The sequence below is a fragment of the Eptesicus fuscus genome, chromosome 17, assembly GCF_027574615.1.
Source record: "Eptesicus fuscus isolate TK198812 chromosome 17, DD_ASM_mEF_20220401, whole genome shotgun sequence".
Lineage (NCBI taxonomy): Eukaryota > Metazoa > Chordata > Mammalia > Chiroptera > Vespertilionidae > Eptesicus > Eptesicus fuscus.
This window is the reverse complement of record NC_072489.1, coordinates 5,198,724-5,221,774: the sequence shown is the minus strand read 5'-3', so window position 1 is coordinate 5,221,774 and position 23,051 is coordinate 5,198,724. Positions and strand designations below refer to the sequence as shown.

The 23,051-nt window shown below is 48.4% G+C and overlaps 1 protein-coding gene across 1 annotated transcript in view; it reads right to left on the bottom strand.

Moving 5' to 3' along the window:
• The window catches only part of CHAT (choline O-acetyltransferase), a 53,735-nt gene extending 30,684 nt beyond the window's left edge, over positions 1 to 23,051 (bottom strand). Inside the window, exons 1-7 of the mRNA XM_008149086.3 lie at positions 22,994 to 23,051; positions 20,951 to 21,031; positions 17,590 to 17,781; positions 16,761 to 16,879; positions 15,268 to 15,321; positions 5,517 to 5,697; positions 4,284 to 4,461 (exon numbers count right to left, since the gene is read on the bottom strand). Coding sequence (XP_008147308.2) covers positions 4,284 to 4,461; positions 5,517 to 5,697; positions 15,268 to 15,321; positions 16,761 to 16,879; positions 17,590 to 17,781; positions 20,951 to 21,016 — 790 coding nt within the window. The 5' untranslated portion in view covers positions 21,017 to 21,031; positions 22,994 to 23,051. The remainder of the gene's footprint in view (positions 1 to 4,283; positions 4,462 to 5,516; positions 5,698 to 15,267; positions 15,322 to 16,760; positions 16,880 to 17,589; positions 17,782 to 20,950; positions 21,032 to 22,993) is intronic.

Sequence of the window (23,051 nt, the reverse complement as noted above, 5' to 3'; positions counted from 1 at the left end):
GGACACCTCCTGAAGTCTCAGTTTCAAGCATCCAACCTTCTGACCATACTCGTGACCGTTTGGTTCACACAGTCTGTTACCCCCATTGCAACATGACTCGTGTCAATGACATCCCCCAAACCATGAACCACACTACCTATTTCCATGATCCATTATCCACCTCTGTCTTTCACTTCCCTCCCATCATGAGATAAATTGTGTTCTCCAAAAATTCTTAAGATGAAGTCCTAACCCCCCAGTTTTTCAGAATGAGACTGTGTTTGGACACGGAGTCTTTACTAGGTAATTAAGTAAAATGAAGTCATTAGGATGGGATCTAATCCAACTTGACTGGTGACCTTATAAGAAGAGGAAATTAGGACACAGTGTAAAAGACAGCCATCTGCAAGCCAAGGGGAGGGACTTCAGAAGAAACTGACCCCTCTGATACCTTGATCTCAGACCTGTAGCTTCCAAATCTGTGAGAAAATACATTTCTGTTGGGTTAGCACTCAGCATGTGGCACTTTGTTATGGCAGCCCTAGCAGACTCAGTTTAGATTCCAACATTATAACCATCCCTTTCCCACACCTTCCCCCTTCCCCTCGGTCTTATTCACCAACCTTGGCTAAACCTGGTGATATACCTTCTCCTTGCCTGAACCCAAGGAGCTGAACATTGTGGAGGGAAACTGCAAAACAATTCTAATTACTTTTCCTAAACGTATGACCCCAAATCCTCAAATATGAGCTCAACACAGTCCATAAATCTTATCAAGTTTCATGAGTAAGCTCTTTCCTACTTTCCAAGAGGGTATTTCATGCATTCTCTCTCTCTCTCTCTCTCTCTCTCTCTCTCTCTCTCTCTCTCTCCTCACCTGAGGATATTTTCCATTGACTTTTAGAGAGAATGGAAGGGAGGGTGAGAGATAGAGAGACATTGATGTGGGAGATACACATTGATTGGTTGTCTCTCACATGCGCCCTGATCAGGGCCACGAATTGAGCCTGCAACTGAGATTCATGCTCTTTACCCAAATCAAACCTAGGACCCTTCAGTCCATGGCTAATGCTCCATCCACTGAGCCAAGCTGGTTAGGACTCATGCATTCTCTTTCGTCTTCAGAATACCATCCTCTGCCACTCAGCTCATGGCCATGCCCTGCTAATCTGAGACCAGAAGTCACCAGTTGGAAACCTCCTCATACTTCCACTACCACAGCACAGTCTGATGGAACTCTGGTCTCCATTTTCCTGGCACCAAACAAAGGCCTCTGTTATCTGGGTTCCATCTCCTTCTTTCTTTGCAATAACTTTACCCCTTTATTTATCTCCTCTCTCCTCATTAACAATTCTCCTATGGGATTATGTCCATGTATTTGTATACATACTACCATGCCCTTGCATTTACTAATAAAAACACTTCCCTTGACCCCAACCCTCTTCCAGCAACTCCCGCATTTTTCTGCTCCTTTTAATCCCATAATGTCTGAAAAGAGTCCTCCACGCTTACTAATTCTACTCATTGACCTCAAACACAATTTCCTCCTGCTGTTGGATCACTCCCATCAGCATATGGCCATCATTCTTCCCACTACTCCAGTCTGGCCTTTGTGAAGGTCACTGGTGACGCTTCCTTGAGCTCTCTGCAGCATTCGGTGTGGCTGGCCACTTCTTCCTTCCATCTTGGATCTTTGTGACTCATCTGGTTTTCTCTTGATTTCAGGGCTGCTTTCACAATGCCCTCAGCATCTTTCTCTATCTGACCTCTGAGGCCCCATTCTTCTGCTTCTAGATGATCTCACTCAGGTCCATGACTAAATATCACTTACGTGCTGATGGCTCTCAAATTTATATCTCCATGTTGACCTCTCTCTTGAGTTCCAGACACATAGATCTAATTTGATGTCTCCACTTAGATGACTCAAGGCATCTCAGACCTGACATACTTGGAAAGGACTTCTCCATTTCATAGCCACTGTCTCAACCCGATTCCCACCTCAGCGAATAGAACCACCATCTATTCAGTTGCTCAAATAAAAGACCTGGAAACACTTCTCACTTCTTTTATCCTTCTTCTTCTACTTTGAAACATATCTAGACCCCACCCATGTCTTTCCATCCTCCCTCTTAATCCTACCCAAGCTGTCATAATCTTTTACTTTTACACTGAAACTAAATGGTTTTCTAAATGGTTTCCCCATTTGCCTTTTGTGGGAAAAGGCTGCTTCAGAGAAGAGGGCTCTGGGAAGAAATGGTTTCCTGCCACACAGATGACACAGTCAGTGCTAACTGGATTAATTGAATTTCCAAAGGCAAGGCGTGTGTGCCCCCTCCTTTCTGTCACGCTTCCCACAGAAACAGTACTTCCATTCAGAAAACCAGATCAAGTGCCATTAACAAATTAATTCCGATTAGGGCAGCCCAAGCACTGAGACCTCCAGGCAATCCCTGGCAGTCCTGCAGGGAGATGGCTTGGCCTGGCCTGCTAATAAAGTGGAAACCGTACTGGAAGCAAAAGTGATTATTTTGATGCCTGTCACTGTCCCCAGAGGGGAGAAGAGTGGGATTTGATTAGACCATGGTCTACTGAGGGAATGAACTCACTTTCAAATGATGTTATTAATTCTCCAATTTGGCGGCTAGGTTCATGAGAACAGGCTCAGCTCTCAAACTTCCCTGTGGCCTGTGCAATCCCGATTTAGAACCAAGCATTCACAGGTGCCCAATAATTGAATGAAAGAATAGTTCATTGGTAAGTGGGAAGTAAGTCTGGGCCCCAGTATTCCTAATAACCCTTCATTGTTTTATTTAACAAATACAACTGGGCCCTTACTGTACTTGGCACAGCAGGTTCAAAGTTGAAGCAAACAGACCAGGCCCCTGTTCTCTTGGACCTTATTGACTGGGGGAGGGCAGCAGATAATCAGCAGGAATTAAGCAAATGGAAAGCTGACTTTGGGGAGTGAAAAATGCAATCAAGAGGAGAAAACAGGACCAATGGACAGAATATAATTGGGGAGAAATGTTCAAAGAAGACCTGAGGTGTTGAAGCTGAGCTGCGCTCTGGATAGTGCAAAGAGCCAGACAGTCCTGGGGGACGAACGTTCTAGGGAGGGAACCAGAAAATGCAGTGCCTGTTGCCAGAGAGCCAGGCCCACTACTTCCTCACTCTACCCAGTACGGTCAGCATGGCCACTTTGCCAGCCCTCTGCTCTCCTCATGGTACTGGGCAGGGCAGATGTCCCTGATGGGCAGTCCGCTTTGCCCACCCCAGTCTGCCAGCCTGTATGCCACCCATCCCTCCTGCAGCTCTCACTCATGTCACAGGGATTTGCACAACTTCCGCCTCTTCCAACAAAGCCTTTTGAAAGCTTCCCAATTAGAAGGGCTCCCTTCCTGCTCTGAAGTCCTGACGCACTTATTCGGCACTGCTGTCTCTGTTACCTTATGTGGGTAGATATCGCATTACTGTGTATTTGAACCTGCTCCCCCATGTCCTCTAGTCCCCTGTTCTTATCTAGTGGGCTGGAGGGCACTTCATCCTCTCTATCTCTTACACTCCCTGGGCCTAGCACAAGTCCTCAGCTTGCAGACACTTGGGGAGTCTAGATAGACACCTGGCCAAATGAAAACCTGAGGGGCAGATGGAGGCTATGGACGTCTCACCTCTCATCCAGGAGTCTCTAACATGGGCAAGAAAGGAAGGCTCTCCCAGTTCCGGGAATAGAGCTGGCTTTGGATTTGAAAAGTAGTTTCCAGAAGGATGATTTTAAAATGTTAAGACTATAACTGGATTTCTTATAGGGGTGCTTGGAAACTCTCAGCTTAACGATGAAAAGTTTAGGACCAAAAGTTCATATAAAGAAGGCAGCCAACCACCCTCCCAGAGGTGGGCTCCATCCCAAATCCTCATCTGATGGCTCTCCCAGCAACTCAGACCTCTCAAATGAGAATCACCCCTGCCAACAAGCAAAACACAACTGCTTAATTGCTGCCAGCCTTCCTCCAGCTCAAAATCTTCCAGCCCCAGTGTTCCCAGACATCCCAGGATTCCAGGGCTAGCCGGTGTCACCCAGAGCTGGAGCATGGTCAGATGAAATAAGAGGGTAGCAAAGGTGCCTTCAGCATCAAGGAACCTCAGCTGACAGCAAGACTTGCCACGGGGTCCAGAGTTGGAGGGAGGCCTCAGCTCCAGTGCGATGGCAGATGGGGATGAGGCATGGTTCCCAACCCTGGAGGAGGGAAAGCCAATGGACGTGAGGATGAGATGGGCGTGGCGATGCGCTGGGCACTGCGGCTGACCTTTCACGAGGACTGTCCTGGCCTCAGCCCATTGGCTCCTCCCGTCTGATGTCAGCAGGCCGATTGGAGGCAAGCGTTCATCCTCGTTGGAAGCCATTTTGACTATCTTTCTCAACTGAGTGAACAGATCCCCCTCACTGAGACGGCGGAAATTAATGACAACATCCAAGACAAAGAACTGTGGGGAAACAGGTCAAACACATCACTCACGGCAGCCGGGCCAGGTGCCAGGCCTTCACTGAACCTTCAGATCTGAGGATGGACGGAGATGTTCAGGCCCAAGGTTCCCATGTAGTCATGGCTCAGAGTAGTAACAATTTGGGGACCACCTCAACTTTGTTAACTGTGCTGGACACCAAGCTGCTTCAATTCAAAGAAGTTCACATTAAACTTAGCTAAATGAACCCTTGCTTTTGTGGTTCTTAGTTCTTATAAAAGCACTACATTTATGGGGAATTGAGTATAAATTGGCACAACCATTGTTGGGGGACAGTGTCTATTAAAACTAAAAATGTGCATACCGTATGACTCAGCAATTGCTCTTATAAATACACATTTTAGCCTAAAGCTTAGAGAAACATATACCCTTGTGCCCTGCTCCCCCATGCTCTCTCTTCCCCTGTTCTTATCATGTATATGGGAACGTACATATGAGCAGTTTTGCAGCAACAAAATGGGAGAGAGAACCTAAATGTCTCCAGCAGGAGATGGCTAAGTAAAATGTATGTACTTGTCCAGTGCATGCCTAGCCAGCAGTTAAAAAGAACGAACTAGTTCCATATTCAGCTATAGGGATAGATCTCAAACATACTAGTGAGTGCAGATAAAAAGGCAAGGAGATCCCAACAATCTGCAAAGCTGTCTGTCTCTGTATAGTTTCTGGGAAGGTCATGGCCTTGGTCACTGCAAGTGGAGGGTCTGGGGCCTTGCAGGATCTCACTAATGACCCTGAGTCCATTATCCAGGCAACTCTTTGACCTGACCTGGAGGGTCAGGCTGGAATGGGAGCCCACTGAAAGTGTTCTTAATCGATGACTCTCCTCATTCTGAAAATCCAACCAGTGGAGAGAAATGGAACTGACAGGGAATGCGGAGTTCCCACATTGGGGCCACTCTGCCCCAGCTCAGTGTGTGGATCTGGGAGGGGGTGAGCACCCTTGGAAAAGCAGGAATGCCTGAGCACACATGTGTCCTCCCCGGGCCCAAGAGGCTGCCGCAGCGGGGGCCGCTTACCTGGTTGCAGCAGGCCACAATGATGTGCTCCGGCTCAGGCATGACACTGCTCTTCTGTGCCACCAGCGTGTCCTGGATGTGGCCAGGGAGGCGGTAGGAAGAGAAGAGGCCATAGTATTGCTTCATACAGAGCTGCTGCCCTGACAGCTGGCCCTTGGCACAGTCAGTGGGGATGCAGTGACTGGAGGGGGAGAGTGGGGAGCGAGGCAGGAAGTCAGAATTGGTTCTACTGCAACTTGATTAGGCAAAGTGGGGCACAGAAGTGAGAACCGCACTCTGATGGCAGTCAAAGAGCTTAAACCTCCACTTTTTAAGGTAGTGAAATGCCCATTTCCATGGCCAAGAAGATCCTCAGGGATTTCCCGCACCTTCATTAGTCTCCCTCATCCCTGCCTCATGCGCTTCAGTGCAGATCTTACCGTTTTAGCCCCCTTTGCCTTTGCTTATGCTAATCTTTGCTTAGCATGCTTTCACCCCCACCTTGTGCTCAGCTAATTTGTTTAGAAAACCCCTTCTAGTCCATCACCTCTTCTAGAAGCCTCCTCTGAGTTCAAGGCAGAATATTCTCTTTTCCCTGTGGTCTCAGCATGTCTTGTGTCCTTCCTCCCTCCCTTTCCCTCTTCCTCCTCCTCCTCCTTCTCTTTCTTCCCCCATGTTTCTCTCCCCTTCCTTCCCTCTAACCTTTCAGACAACAAATGTTATTGAGCACTCCTTTGTGCTAGGCACCATTCTGGGATCTGGGAAGATATAGTCGCAAACAAGAGATGAGTTTCCTGTTCTAATGGGGTGCAGGTCCTGGAATATGTCAGTGGGGCACAGATAACAAGCAGCAAACTGGTAAATGGGAGGGTTTCGGGTAGTGAGCTAGGGTAACAAGGAGGTGTGGCCAGGGACAGTCTTGCTGATGACGGGATATGTGAGCTGAGCCCTGAGGGTAAGAGGCAGCCCTGAGAAGAGCTGGGGCCAATCAGGGTGACTGGGTGGGTGTCCCACCACCCTGCTGCTCCCAGTGTGAGTATTGAACTGAACTGTAAAGACCAACCCACAACAGGGGGCGCTTACATAAACATTTGTAGCAGGAATCTTATGTCTTTGCATCTAATAATAAAAGTGGTCTCATCGCATGTTTGGACACAAAACAAGTCAATAAATTGATAGATCATGTCAGACATCTTCTCTGACCACAATGTTTTGAAATGAGAAATCAATTATAAGAAAAAAACTGAAAAACACACAACACATGGAGGTTAAATAACATGTTACTAAACAATGAATGAGTTAACAATTAGATCAAAGAAGAAATAAAAAAAATACCTTAAAACAAATGAAAATTGGAACACAACAACACAAAATCTAAGGGACACAGCAAAAGCAAACCTACATAAGAGGAAAAATCATAGCATTACAGGCCTATCTCAGAACAACAGGAAAAAAATCTAAAATAAACAACCAAACCTTATACCTAAAAGAACTAGGAAAAAAGCCCAAAGACAGTAGAGAAATAAAATAATAAAAATCAGAGTGGAAATATATGAAATACAACCTAAAAAATACAAAACAATGCAACTGATTTCTGAATATTTATTTTGCTTTCTGTTATTTAACTGAATTTATTAATCAGTTAATAATAATGTTTTGGTGGAATCTTTAAGGTTCTCAATGAAACTGAGAGCTGGTTCTTTGAAAAGATAAACAAGATTGACAAACCTTTAATCAGACTCATCAAGGAAAAAAGATAGAGGGCCCAAATAAATAAAATCAGAAATGAAAACCAAGAAGTAACAACTGACATCACAGAAACACAAAGGATTATAAGAAAATAGTATGAACAACTACTAGTATATGTCAACCAACTGGACAAAGTGGAAGAAATGGGTAAATTCCCATAAACATACAATCTTCCAAAACGGAATCAGGAAGAATCAGAAAATCTGAATAGACAATTACAACTAATAAAATTGAAGCAGGAATCACACACTTCCAACAAACCTGAGTCCTGGACCAGATGGACGGCTTCACAGGTGAACTGTACCAAACACTCAAAGAAGAAACAACACCTAACCTTCTCAAATGATCCCAAAGAAATCCAGAGGAGGGAAGGCTTCCAAACTCATTTCACAAGGCCAACACTCTCCTAATTCCAAAACCAGATAAGGACACTACAAAGAAAGAAAATTATAGACCAGCCCTAGCCGGTTTGGCTCAGTGGACAGAGTGCTGGCTTACAGACTGAAGGGTCCTGGGTTTGATTCCGGTCAAGGGCATGTACCTCGGTTGCAGGCTCCTTGAGGTTTGTATAGGAGGCAACCAATCCATGTGTTTCTCTCACATTGATATTTCCCTCTGTCTTTCCCTCTCTCTTCCACTCTCTCTAAAAATCAATGGAAAAATATCCTCAGGTGAGGATTAAAAAGAAAATTATAGGCCAATATCCCTAATGAACATAGATAGTGAAATCCTCAACAAAATATTAGCAAACCAGATCCAGCAATACATTAAAAATATTATATACCATGATTAAATAGAATTTATTCTAGGGATGCAAGGTTGGTACAATATATGCAAACCAATAAATGTGATATACCACATAAACAAAATGAAGAATAAACCATATGACCATGTCAATAGATGCAGAATAAAACATTTAATGAAGTCCAGCACCCATCCTATCTAATAATAGAGTAATATGCAAATCATCACGCCACTACACTCACAAGCCACGCCCACCAGCCACGCCCACCAGCCCATCAGAAAGCAAATATGCAAATACACCCAATCAAGATGGCTGCAGCCTCGGAGAGCGACCATGTTCAGAACTGGGCGATTGGAGCCGAAGATCAGAAGGGAAGATTGGAGCCAGCTGGGGTCCCCCTACAGGCGATCGGAGCCAGCTGGGGGTCCCTGCCCAGAGCCCAAGCCTCGGCCAGAGGCTTGCAGCCTTGGCTGGGGGTGGAGCTGGGTGATTGAGCCAGCTGGGGGTCCCTGCAGGTGATCAGAGCCAGCTGGGGGTCCCTTCCCAGGGCCCGAGCCTCAAACAGAGGCTTGCGGCCTTGGCTGGGGTGGAGCCAGCTGGGGGTCCCTGCCCAGGGCCCGAGCCTCAGACAGAGGCTTGAGGCCTTGGCCAGGGGCGGAGCCTGACGATGGAGCCAGCTGGGGGTCCCCTGCCAAGGGCTGGAGGCTTTAGGCCTTGGCAGGGGCGGAGCCCAAGATCTGAGGAGATAGGTGTGAACTACAGAGGAAACACCTTTTCTGACCGCTCATTGGCTAAGCTCCCTGTATGCCACTGGTAATATTCTTAGTAACTTGGGTATAAGAATCCAAAAAGGTGATCTAGGGCTTTTCCACCACACTCCTGAGAAAGAAAATGAAGGCCCACTGCTGGAGGGCTAAGAAATGTCATAACCTGCCCTACATGGTTTGGCTCAGTGGATAATGCCTAGGTTTGCCAACCGCAGAGTCCAGGTTAGATTCTGATCAAGGGCATGTACCTAAGTTGCAGGCTCCTCCCTGGCTGGGGCCCAGGTCAGGGCTCATGCAGGAGGCAACCAATCAAAATATTCCTCTCACTTTGATTTTTCTCTTTGTCTTTCCCTTTCTCTTTCACATTCTCTAAAAGTCAATGGAAACATATACCCAGGTGAGGATAAAAAAAAAAGAGAGAGACAAACAGAAGATGGCGGCAAAGTTAAACAACTAAACTGCGCCGTGTACAACAATTTCAAAAATACAACTAAAAGACGTGTCTACCACCCAGAACCACGGGAAAGCTGGCTGAATAATAGATTTACAACTAAGAAGGAAAAAGAAAGAACAAACGAGGAAGGGCTGAGACACAGCAGATCCTCACAGCCAATTGGCCTGGAGGTCAATTCCTCCCAGTGACACCAACAACAATCAAAACTTAACTACAACAAGGCTGTACACACAGTCTAACAAGGGGTGCACCAAGAGCGTCCACCTCAGGTAACTGGGAGGCTGACCGTTGAACCAATAGGACACAATAGGACACAAAGCTACCCAACCAACTCAGGGAAGCAGCGAAAATGAGGAGGCAAGGAAACAGATCCCAAACAAAAGAAATGGAGGAGAACAAATGACTGGACATAGAGTTCAAAACCACGGTTATAAGGTTTTTCAAGAATTTCATGAAAAAGCCGATAAATTTAATGAGACCCTCGAGGATATGAAAAAGGTCCAACTAGAAATGAAACATACACTGACTGAAATAAAAAATATTATACAGAGACCCAGCAGCAGACTAGAGGAACGCAAGAATCAAGTCAAAGATTTGGAATACATAGAGGCAAAGGACACGCCTCCAGAAAAGCAAGAAGAGACGAGAATTCAGAAAGTAGAAAATAGTGTAAGAAGCCTCTGGGACAACTTCAAGCGTACCAGCATCCGAATTTTGGGGGTGCCAGAAGAAGAGAGAGAGCAAGACGCTGAAAACCTATTTGAAGAAATAATGACCGAAAACTTCCCCCACCTGGTAAAAGAAATAGACTTACAACTACAGGAAGCTCACAGAACCCCAAACAAAAGGAATCCAAAGAGGACCACACCAAGACACATCATAATTAAAATGCCAAGGGCAAAAGACAAAGAGAGAATCTTACAAGCAGCAAGAGAAAAACAGTTAGTTACTTACAAGGGAGCACCCATACAATTATCAGCTGATTTCTCAACAGAAATTATGCAGGCCAGACGGGAATGGCAAGAAATATTCAGTGATGAATAGCAAGAACCTACAACCAAGACTACTCTACCCAGCAAAGTTATCATTCAGAATTGAAGGGCGGATAAAGAGCTTCACAGATAAGAAAAAGCTAAAGGAATTCATCACCACCAAACCAGTATTACATGAAATGCTGAAAGGTATTATTTAAAAGGAGGAAAAAGAAGAAAAAAGTAAAGATAAAAATTATGAACAACAGCCGAAACCGGTTTGGCTCAGTGGATAGAGCGTCAACCTGCGGACTCAAGGGTCCCAGGTTCGATTCCGGTCAAGGGCATGTACCTTGGTTGCGGGCACATCCCCAGTAGGGGGTGTGCAAGAGGCAGCTGATCGATGTTTCTCTCTCATCGATGTTTCTAACTCTCTATCCCTCTCTCTTCCTCTCTGTAAAAAATCAATAAAATATATTAAAAAAAATTATGAACAACAAATACATACCTATCAACAAGTGAATCTAAAAGTCAAGTGAATTAAAATCTAAAGAATAGAATAGACTGATGAACATAATAGAATCAGGGGCATAGAATGAGAGTGGATTGATAATTCTCAGGGGGAAGAGGGTGTCTGTGTGGGGGGTATGGGAAGAGACTGGACAAAATTATATACCTATGGATAAAGATAGTGAGGGGGAAGGTAAGGGCAGAGGGAAGGGTGGGAACTGGGTGGAGGGGAGATATGGGGGGGGGGAGGAGAAACAATTGTAATAATTTGAACAATAAAGATTTACTTAAAAAGAAAAAAAAAAAGAAATGTCATAGTCTATGAAAGACACATCTTGAAAATGCCTAAAGAAAGTTGTCATTTTTTCTTGGTGAAGGGACTGGAGTCCGTGTTGATGAAAACACCTTGGTGGCTGCGGTGACTGGCAGTGGCTCCAGCAGCGGGGTGATGGGGCTGGTGCCTTTCCCTGATCAGCCTGGTTGTCTCTCACAAAGGGAGGCCAGACTGCGGCTTAGGCCTGCTCCCTATGAAGAGCGGGCCTAAGCCATCAGTAGGACATCCCCTGAGGGCTCCCAGTATGTGAGAGGGACCCCCAACCCCCAGTGCAAGAATTTCGTGCACCAGGCCCCTAGTTTATGATAAAAACTCTCAGGATAGTGGGAATAGAGGTGTGAGAATAAACAAGTGATCTTTTCTGTCAAAGAATAGTTTAGACAGCTGCCATGTTGGCTCACGTTACTTGGCAGCTGCCATCTTGCCACATGACTTGCAGTTCCCTGGGGGCTGCCATCTTGAAACGACAAAGGTCAACCCCTTTCTTTGAATTAGCCAATGGTGAAAGACTGTGCGCCTGAACTCCAATCGATAGTGAAGGGCAGGTCATGAGCGTCAGAATTAAAAAGCTGAGCAGACAGCCTGCTCAGTGTGCGTGTGCTCCCAGACCATGTGCTATGCACCCTCCTGCAGGAGTAAAGATGTTTGCCTTGCTGCCTGGCTCCCCAGTATGCTTTGTGTTCTACCAGGACTCCTGAATTTGGGGACTCACCTTATTTCTAACAGAGGGAACACACCACAACATAATAAAGGCCATATGTGACAAACCCACAGCCAACAATCATATACACAACAGGCAAAAATTACAAGTGTTTAGCTTAAATTTGAGCTCAAGACAAGGATGTCTGCTTTCACCATTCTTATTTAACATAGTATTGGAAGTCCTAGTCACAGCAATCTGACAAGAAAAAATAAATAAAAGGCATTCAAATTAGAAAGGAAGAAGTAAAATTGTCATTATTTGCAGATGATATAATACTGTATATAGAAAACCCTAATGACTCCACCAAAAACTACTAAAACTAATATATGAATTCAGTAAAGAAGCAGGATACAAAATAAATATTCAAAAATTGGTTGCATTTTTATTTTTTTATTTTATTTTATTTTTTTTTTATTTTATTGATTTATTACGGTGAGGAAGAGAGAGGGATAGAAAGTTAGAAACATCGATGAGAGAGAAACATCGACCAGCCGCCTCCCGCACACCCCCCACTGGGGATGTGCCCGCAACCAAGGTACATGCCCTTGACCGGAATCGAACCCGGGACCCCTCAGTCCACAGGCCGACGCTCTATCCACTGAGCCAAACCGGTCTCGGCTGGTTGCATTTTTATATATCAAAAATGAACTATCAGCCCTGACCGGTTTGGCTCCGTGGATAGAGCATCGGCCTGCGGACTGAAGGGTCCCAGGTTCGATTCTGGTCAAAGGCATGTACCTTGTTTGTGGGTACATCCCCTGTAGGGGATGTTTCTCATGGATGTTTCTCTCTCCTCAATGTTTCTAACTCTCTATCCCTCTCCCTTCCTCTCTGTAAAAAATCAATAAAATATATATATTTTTAAAATGAACTATCAGAAAGGGAAACTAAGAAAACAATCCCACTTACAATCATATCAAATAAAATAAAATATGTAGGAATAAATTAGCCAAGGAGGTAAATTTATACTTGGAAAATTATAAAACACTGAAGAAAAAATAAAAATAAAACCAAGCATACACCATGCTCATGGATTAAAAAAGAAATAACATTGTAAAAATGTCCATACTACCCAAAGCAATCCATAGATTCAACACAATTCCTATTAAAATAGGAATATTTCACAGAACTAGAACAAATAACCCTAAAATTTATATTGAATCACAAAAGACCCCACATAGCCACAGCAATCTTGAGAAAGAAGAACAAAGTTGAAGGAATCACTCTACCTCATATCAAACTAACTACAATGCCAAAGTAATCACAACAGCATGGTATTGGCATAAAAACAGACATCTAGATCAATGGAACAGAATAAAGATCTCAAAAATAAACCCATGCCCATATGGTCAATTAATACATGACAAAGGAGGCAAGAATATATAATGGGTTAAAGACAGTCTATTAAATAAATAATGTTGAAAAAAATTGAACAAGATATATGCAAAAAAAAAAATGAAACTAGACCACTTTCTTACACCATATACAGTAATAAACTTAAAATGGATTAGACTTCAGTGTAAGACTCGAAACCATTAAAATCCTAGAAGAAAAGATAGGCAGTAAAATCTTGGGTATTTCTTGTAGCAATACTTTTTTCATATATATCTCCTTGAGCAAAGGAAACAAAAGAAAAAATAAACAAATGGGACTATCTCAAACTAAAAAGTTTTTGCACAGCAAAGGAAGCCATCAACAAAATGAAGATAACTCACTGAATGGAGAACGTATTTGCCTACATCTCATAAGGGGTTAATATCCAAAATGTATAAAGAGAATATACAACTCAACACCAAAAAAACAAACAATCCGTTTTAAAAATGGGTGAAGGACCTAAATAGATACTTCTCCAAAGAGGACATACAGATGGCCTATAGACATATGAAAAGATGCTTAGCCGAAACCGGTTTGGCTCAGTGGATAGAGCATCGGTCTGCGGACTGAAAGGTCCCAGGTTCGATTCCGGTCAAGGGCATGTACCTTGGTTGCGGGCACATCCCCAGTAGGGGGTGTGCAGGAGGCAGCTGATCGATGTTTCTCTCTCATCGATGTTTCTAGCTCTCTATCCCTCTCCCTTCCTCTCTGTAAAAAAATTAATAAAATATATTTATAAAAAAAAAGATGCTTAACATCACTAATCATCAGAGAAATGTAAATTAAAACCACAGTGAGATATCACTTCACAGCTGTCAGAAAGGTTATCATCAATTAATCAACAACAAAAAAGTGTTGATGTGAATGTGGAGAAAAGGGAAACTTTTTTCACTGTTACTGGGATTTAAAATTGGTACAGCCATTATAAAAAAACAATACGGAAATTCCTTGAAAAATTAAAAGCTTAACTGCCTTATGACCTCATCATACTACTTCTGGGAATATATCTGAAGAAACTCAAAACACTAATTCAAATGAATATATGCACCCCCATGTTCATTGAAGCATATGTATAATTGCCAAGATATGGAAGCAACCCAAGTGCCCATCAATAGACAAATGGATTAAAAAGTGTTGGTACATACATACAATGGAATTTTACTCTACCATGAAGAAGAATGTAATCTTACCATTTGCTACAGCATGGTTGGACCTAGAGAGTATTATGCTAAGTGAAATAAGTCAATCAGAGAAAAACAAAGAGTATATTATTTCAGCTATATGTGGAATCTAAACAGCAGTAGAAATGAATAAACAAAACAGAAACAGACTCATAGATGCAGACAGTAGACTGATAGTTGTCAAAGGAGAGGGGTGTGTTGGGGAACTGGGTGAAAGGGTGAAGGGATTGAAAAGTACAGCTTGGTAGTTCAAAATAGTCACGGGGATGTAATATTGTAATAACTATATATGGAACCAGTTGGCTACTGGAAATATCAGGAGCAACACTTTGTAAAGTATATGATTGTCTAAACACTCATCTTTACACTTGAAACTAATACAAAATAATATTGAATGTAAACTGTAATTTAAAAATAAAATAAGACATTAATTAACAAAAAGTGATCTCATACTTGGTACCATTTTTTACTAATTAATTTTTGTAATGTTTTACAAACATTTCATAATATTTACAAACATCACAGGTTGCTTGATTGAGGCAGAAAGGAAAGTGGGGTTGAAGCCAAGTAAACAGGCTTGGACTGAGGAGAACCACTCTTCAAGCAGTCCTCAGGTGAGGTGGCAAGGCTGACTCACCTGTCTTGCTCCTACAACTCTCCCTTCTCCCCCTTCTCATGTGTGCGCTCCATTTCCTGGTACACATGCTCGTGTGTACATATAAGGTATGGAGGAAGGGGACATTTTAAAGGGATCCAGGTAGGATAGTGCTTACACCAGGAAAAGGAACTATTGGTGGTTGGGCCAGCTGGGGTAAAGGTCATCCTGATGCTGGGGTGGGTGTGGTCCCACCTACTCTGACAGGAGCCAGGAACACAGAGCTGACAAATGTCAAGGTCACTGCCCTCTAGAGCTCCTTGTCTGTTGTGGCCGGGAGAGAGGAGAATCAGAAGGCACTGCCTTTCGCAGGCTGCGCCCAGTCCTACCTGTCCAGCATGGTCTTGTAGCTGAGCACTCCCGAGATGAGGTTGGCGGCAAACCTGCAGAGAGAGATGAAGCCTTAGCCTCTCCTCTCCGGGGCCCATGCTCCCTCTCTGTCTCCAACCTCCCCCTCTCTCTCCCTTGCTCCTTCTTTCCTTCCTTCTTTCTTTCTCCCCACATCCTTCCTTCCCTTTCCCCCTCCCTCTTTCTATCTCTCCCAAACTCAGTGACCACCCACCAGATGCCAGGTCTTAGTGGTTCCCTAATAAGATGGGCTACCTGCTGCCCACTACCCACCTCTATGCTGTCAGTACTTCACACACTGTGGATTAAAAATGGTGCCCTGGAAAGAACTTCGGGGAGGAGAGGAAACTAGAAAGTGAATGAGGAGGCGAAGGAAGAGGGAGAGGAAGCCAGGAGAGGCCACAGAGCCTCCGGAAAGGGCTGAAGAGCAGGGGTTCTGCCCAGGAAAGGCTCATGCTGGGCTGGCCTGGGCCAGCACCCTGAGTTTTGGGCAATTCAGTCTCCTGGGGAAAGTCAGTAATTTGGTCCCCTACGTGCTCATGAAAAGGAAGTGGGTGCGGAAGGAAAACACACCAGAGAACCATACCACGGAATGGTGTCACCTTTACTGTTCACGGATAACGAGCCCGGCTTAATTGCATCAGGAGGAAAATGCCCGCTCCGGTGCGATTTTGAGAACTGTTCTCAGAAGTTGTTCATCCATCCACTCACTTCCTTTTGCCAAGGGGGGGCCCTGGATGCAGGGGAGCGGGAAGGTGCTCCCAGACCTTTGGACTTGTCTTGGTGAGGAAGGACGGGCTGGGGGTCTCCCAACCATAGCTGAGCCCCTGCCTTCTGTTCTCTTCCTCCCCCTGAACTGTCCCACACTGTATCCCACTCAGGTCTTAAAACCAGAGACTGGATTTGGAGCTCAGTGACTCCTGCAGGGAGATCCTTTGTCCTGCCCCTTGTGTGAATGGTCCCTCCATCGTCATCAGTGGGCCCAGAGGCCATTGCAGCGGCTCAGTGAGCTGTGAGATTGCAGCAGATGGCACAGGCTCTGGCTAAGGCAGCTGGCGGGAAGAAACCTTTGCCAACCCTTCGGGGCCTCTGTTTGGAGCTGGTGGCTGCAGGGGCCTCTCAGATCACCTGAGCAGTGTGTCCCACAGACAAGTCCCAGCCTCAAGTACTGGCAGGATCAGAGGGGACCCACCTTCTCCCAGGGCCTCAGCCAGGTCAAGATTGCCATGAGGACACCTGGGCGCCCATGTCCTCCAAATAAATGCATCGGAGGCAGACCTTGTGTTTGTTCCTCAGGTGCAGCCTCACCTAACCTCCTTCCTGACCTCATGGCCTGGACGGCCCCTGTCTCAGCGCCACTTGGCCTCAGAAAGCTCCACCAAGACACGAGCTTCAGCCTTTCCTTCCTGGTGCCCGGGCCAGGACCCTTCCTCAGGCAGCTCCCCAGCTGTGAGCTGGGAGCACGGGGCCTCACCTGAGCTGGTCATTGGTGTCCTGGAAGTGCTGCCGGGGAAAGATCACAGCTGGGCTGGAGTTGACAGGCAGGGCTAGGCGGTTATTGAGATACATGTCGTTCAGCCAGTACTCAGACACCTGCGGGGAGAGCAGGGAAGGGGAACCATTACCCTCAAGGGCCACATACACCCCTCCCAGAAAGGGCACCTTGCCTGTGGCTGTGGAGCGCACTGATCGCATCCTGGCAGCCCTGAGGGCCAATCGGGACACTTCACTGGATCATGCACTTCATTCATTCATTCATTCATTCATTCATTCCACAAGCATACACTGCACCCAGTTATGTGCTAGGGCCATGCATGTTTCGCAGCCCACGAGCCTGCCCTTCAGCCTTGCCCTGTACTCTCTCCTCTCTCCCATCCAGGTTCCCATCCTGGTGTCTGGTGCTTCATCCATGTCCCCTGCCTCCTTAGGAGGGCCCATCTTGCCTTTCACACTCTCTGCTTCCCTGACCTCATCAATATCTTCTGCTGCCCCGTCCCTGTCACCCATTGTTGCTCAAACTTGTCCCCATCTGCCCCCATCCTCGACCCTGTCTGTCCCCCATCCCTTTCCCCTACTGCCAGCCCTCTCGCCCCATACCTACTTCACATGCCACATCTTGTCTGTTCCTCACCCTTGCTCCTTGCTCTCCTCGTCTCTCCCCCATCCCTGTGCCCCATCTGCCCTGTCTTTGTCACCTACTTGTCTCTCACCCAAATCCCTCTGTCTCCAAGTCTGCCTCCTGCCCCATGGGTCCCTTGCCTGCCCCCCCTCCCCCCAGTCAGCCCTCTCCCAGCAATGCTTACCCAGTTGGCAGTCTTCTCTTGCCGCTCCAGGAGCTTCTGCTGCAGGGTCTCACCCAGGCCACCAGGGGCCCCAAACTGCTGCACGATGGCCTGACTCCTCCGGAACTGCTCCCTGGGCACCAGGGGCTGCATGCACCGCAGGTAAGTGGCCAGGGTCTGCTGCAGGGGGGGCACTGGGAGTTTGGGCAGCTCCTGGGAAAGAGGGTCACAGGTGCTTGCTGTGCCTGTCATGTGCGGCCAGGCCTGTCCAAGTGGATGCCGAGGGTCTGTCTCCATCTGCTGCCATCCTTGCTCCCTATCCTGAGACTCATCTGTTTCCAGGGCTCAGCTCAGCGGAATGTGAACTTAGGAGGTTCCTGTTTGCTCTCTCCCACACCCCAGCTCTGACCCCAAAGGAAAAAAGTACAGAGGAAAAGACCTTGATGTGATCCCAGACAGACCTGGATTCATCCCTGACCCTGCTGCTGACCAGCTGTTTGATCTTAAACAAATCACCCCTATCTCTGTGCCTCAGTTTCCTCCCCTGCCAGATGGCGTTAATAACCTCCATCTCTTTATAGGATAAGAGATCATTGATGTGCAAGACCCATCCACTATAGTGAATGAGTCTAAGATGAAATAGTCCTGTTATTGATAGTGATTGCTGGTCATTCTTAATTTAGGAACTGTTCCCAGCTGGAGCTCTAGGATCCAATTGACTCTAATGGAGAGCTGTGGACAGGTGGAAGAGCGTGGGAGACTCGTTCATTGCTTGTCCTAATGACCAGAATTCTGCAGATGTTTCCTGGGAAGGTGACTCATGCCCTGGGCTCCTTATTCAATCCCTTGCAGTTATGAAACCCAGAGAGGGGGTTCTGCTCCATGTGGGTACGGGGGTGGGGTGAGGTGGAAGTCCTTCCTCTCTTAATCTTTCTCAGTCTCAGCTTCCTCATCGATAGGACATAAATGACAGTTCCTACCTGAGAGGGCCTGCAGAGAATGAAATGAGAGAAGCAACTGGCCCCAAATAGGCACATCATTAAATGTTACAATGTTACTGTCCTGATCCTTCCAGAGGAATTCCCAAGAGGAATCTCAATCTCTGGGGGCCCCATGCTTCCCAGTTTACCAGCTGTGTTCACCAGGGATCTCACATGTTATGGCTTAGCCTCGTTGATAGATGAGGAAACTTAGACCCAGAGAGTGGATAGTCCCACTATGATAGGTCATCCAGCAATTTGGTGGCAGAGCTGAGACCTGAAATCAGTCTTCATCCAATATTCATTCTGCTCCTTCCTCGGCTGTTCTCTTCTGTCTCCCTTGCTCTCTTTTCTACCCCCTTCCTTCCTCACTTAGCTGGCCACAATTGAAAACCAGAAATTTTCACATTATCGCTTAAATTTTACAAAGTTGGCTGCCTTCTTTCAGGGGTTTCTCCTCTCTACGGTGGTGGGGCGGTGACCTTCTGCCCCAGGCAGGCGGTGGAGTGAAGGGGCCTGTTGAAAGCTTTCCTCCACTCTGCTCTGCCCGCTGCACAGGCTGGAGTCCCCACGGCTGCCCGGGGGCAGATAGGACTGAGCATGCACTGAGGAACGAATGGGGATCCTCCACCTGTCTGGCCCTGTGTCTAGAGCTCACTGCCCTAGGGGGAGGGAGGAGGCTGCGGGTGCTCTGTGCTGTTGCTACCCTGGGACCTCTTGAGGACAGGTCTGGACAGCATTTCGGGTTATCTAGTCTACTCCAGAGATCCAGGTGCAGGCCTCCCCCGCCCCCCAGCTGCTCTGGTTCCCTCTTCCTTCTACTGGGGCCATGGGTCTGTGCGGTGGGTGAGTGGGTAAGTACCCACAGAAAGCCCAGCCTAGTTGGTGGCCTCGCCAAGATGCCAGCATGTCTGACCTTCGCCCATGCTGAAAATAGGCCACCCTTTCCTGAGGCCCTGTCAGTGCCCTGGGACTCAGCCTGGGTCATGGGAGAATTGGTGACATATACAGAGGAGCTAGGCAGGAAATCTCTGCTTGGATGTCTCAGCCCCTTGCGGCTCCTCCTAGAAGCCCATGGGCTTCTGGCCCACAGTGGGAACAGCGGCAGGGACTAGCACTAATGAGGGCCTTTGGACCCTGGGGTCTCAGGTCAATACACGTTTCCTGGGCAGCTCATGTGGGCCAGGCCCTGGGCTGGACTCAGGCTCGGTGAGAGACAAGGCAGCCACAGTCCAACGGGAGGGACATGCCATGGAGCAGAAGCAGCAATAGAGGTGTCGGCAGCAGCAAACAGGACGATGTGGGGAGCCACTTCACAGGGAGAAGCCAGGAAGTTCTGATCAGGGTTTCAAGTGAAGCGGGGGTCGGGGGTGGACGGGAGGGTGGAGGGTGGAGAGTGGTGTGGTTGTCAAGGAGATGTCAAGAAGCCAGTGTGGCAGAGGGACACACACGTGCGACACGGTGGGGATCAGATGTGCTCTATCACTCCGGAGGTCAGTGGGATGGGAGGGAGGAGCCCTTCCCAGGGAGGGTGGCTTGTCCCAAGTCAGTGGGAAGATGGTGCCTGCAGCTCCAGGGCTGAACGAGTGGCAATAGCCAGGGCTTGGATGTGGCACGGCTTACCTAAGGCAACTCCCCTGGGCTCAGAGCCATTGGAAGTGGAACGTGGGGTTGGGGAAGTCCTGGGAGATAAAAGTACCTGGCCCAAGTCAAGGGCTCTCCCTAGACTGTGGGGTTAGAGAGTGTGCCTATCAGCATTCCCCTTGATGCGGGAAGCCACCCACTGCCCATACTATCATGAGAGTGAATCAAGGAACTCGGAAGGCCGGTGGACCTTGGGTGTTAGCAGGGCTAATGCCAAGCACCATTGTTCTGTTGAGATAATGGTGGCTCAAAGCAATTTCCTGACCTAGTAGCCTCAACGTAAATGTTTACTGAACCTTACCGATCTTTACTGATCTTTATTGACCTTAGAGATGGTCTGTCTGCTAACTGCCGTGCTTTACTGAGGGCAAGATGTGTATCTAAAACTGAATGAAAAGCGGACAAGGCCAGGTTTCAGTGTGCCTCTCCAAAAGAGAGAGGTGTCCACCTGGCCCCCATGCCTTCTAAATTCATATTTCTTCTCTAGTGTTTTCATTTGTGCATCAGCCCCTTCTTCAGATCCTAAACCCCCGCCACAAAAGGTGGCGGCACCTTAAAGCTGCTCCTAGAGCCGCCAAGCCCTCCAGGCTGCTCAACGGGCTCAGGCAGGGATGCAGCCTGGGCCTCCTGCCCAGGAGAGGGGAGGGCCGGGATCAGGCAAGTGCTGATGGCAAATCCCATTCAGGACTATTCTGGAAGCCAAGGGCACATGAGTGGGGAGAGTAGGGATAAGTGAGAGAACTCCAAAAGTTACTCACCGGCTCCTCCTCACTGCTGAGAGTTTTTGCTGCCATCTTCTGGGGGGCTTTTTCCAGGATGGGCATCGTCGTGACTTGTGGCTGAGAAAACAGAGTGCAGATCTGTTGAAGCAGAGTGGCATCAACATAACAGCCCCACAGACCTGCCTTTCACCTCCCGAAGTCTCCACCCACCTACACCCTGTGAGGAGGCCACAGCTGGACAGTAGTGTACACGGGTCTCCTTGTTGGCCTGGCCCCAATCCCCTCGCCTCCAGACCAGCTGCCCTGCACAGTGTCCTCTCTGAGCCCCCAAATAAGAGAGGGCAGGGCGTGAAGTGAGCCTCCAGCTGGTACCTGCTCCATCAGACTGCTGTCACCGGGGCCCACCTGATTCCCCCCGGGCTGTGTGGGAGGGAGCAGGGCTGGGCTTGCCCACTCCTGATCCACGAGGGGTATGGACAGAGCACTTGCTTTGTTCTTGCGTGGGGCCCAATAGATGTGTGCTTTGCAGGTTAAAATCTCTCTTTCTCACTAGGCTTCGAGTTTTTCCAGGGCGGCATGCTCAGTGCTTCAGCTCTGGGACCTAGCAGGTGCATGAGCAGGATGCACGTGGGAAGCTGAGTGAAAGCAACGCCTGCGTGCACGAGTGATGCCTCAGTGAATGCAAAGCCCTGGCGCCGTGGGGTGGACTGGGCCTGGGCAGTCTTTGGCCAGCAGGTTCCCAGTGTAGGTGGCATAGGAGCGCTAAGGGAGGTGGTCCAGGGAAGCTGGGCAGCCCCGTCCCCTGGGGGCCACCTAATAGTCTGGAGATTAATTTTGAAGAGGCAGCAGAAGTGAGCCAGACCAAGGGGGAGCAAAGGCCAGGTTTTAAGGCTAGTAGGACCCAACCTCTACCCTCAGAGATCCCTCTAAGCTAATGTAAGCCTGTAGAGACCCCCATGCTTTCTACTCACCCATTTCTCCCAACTCCCCTGCCCCGCACCCCGACCATAGGTTCAAGTCCAGGTGGGGGCTGGGCAGGGGCACAGTTGACCCAAGGACAGAGCATCCAGGAGGATGGATGACTCTGGTACAGCGATGGAGGAGCCCGGGGCCACCTGGAAGCTCGGGGCAGAGAACGGAGAGTCCTCAGAGCACTACACCAGCATGCTCCGGGCTAGGTGGTCCCCCAATCCGCCAGCACCATGCAGTTTAGGGGCTGCCCCTGCCTACCCAGGAAGCAGCAGTATCCAGGTGAGAGTTCACCCCCAACACAGCAAGGTTTTGAGGGGGCAACAGGGGAAGGTCAGGTTGGTAAAGGCTCTAAAGACAGTGCAGCCCATGCTTCCTCTTGCTCTGGCCCCGGGCCAGCACCATAGCTGGAAGGTATCTACTAGCCAAACCTCAGGGACCCCTGGTCTCAGAGAGGCTCACAGGTCAAAGCAGCATGGTTTCCTGGGGGCCCTGAGCCTGCTGCTCCTCCTCCTTGGCTTGGGCGTCTAGAGGGCATAGTGTCTGTCTGGTGCCCTCCAGGCTTCTAAAGGCTTCCCGCAGAGATCTCGGCTCTGCCCTAGGGACCCAACCCAGCTCTGCCGGCACCTGCGCTCCAGCTACTCCCCGCCCGCCCCCCCCCTCCGCCCCCTGCAACCTGGCTCCCGATAGCTACCGTCGCCCTTTCCCCACCTCCTGCCTCTTCCAGGATGGGAGAGGCGAGCGCTGGAGGGTCCTTCGGGGTGGCAGGGTGAGACCTGCAGACCCTCCTACTGGCACCGAAGGGGCAGCCCTTGGCTCGCAGCAGATGGAGCCCAGGAGAAGCGGGAACTTGCATGTGGAGCCCGGAGCTCCGATGGCCAAGCCTCTCCAAGCCCCTGTCCCCTACGTCTCAGCGTCCTGCTCCCCGCCCCCTGCCCCCACTCTGGTGGGTGAGCGCCAGAGCTGAGGAATCCCTCAGTCTCCGGGCGGCCCCACCACCGCCGCGGCCGATCGGGACCTGGAGGACTCGAGGGTCCCGGGCGTGTGGTCCTGGCGCGGCTCCGGACGGAGCCTCCCTCTGCGCCCCGCGCGCCAGCCCGGCCCTCTCACCTGCTCTCCTCGGCCGCGCTTCGCCGCACTGAGCAGCACAGGGGGCCGGAAGGGGAGA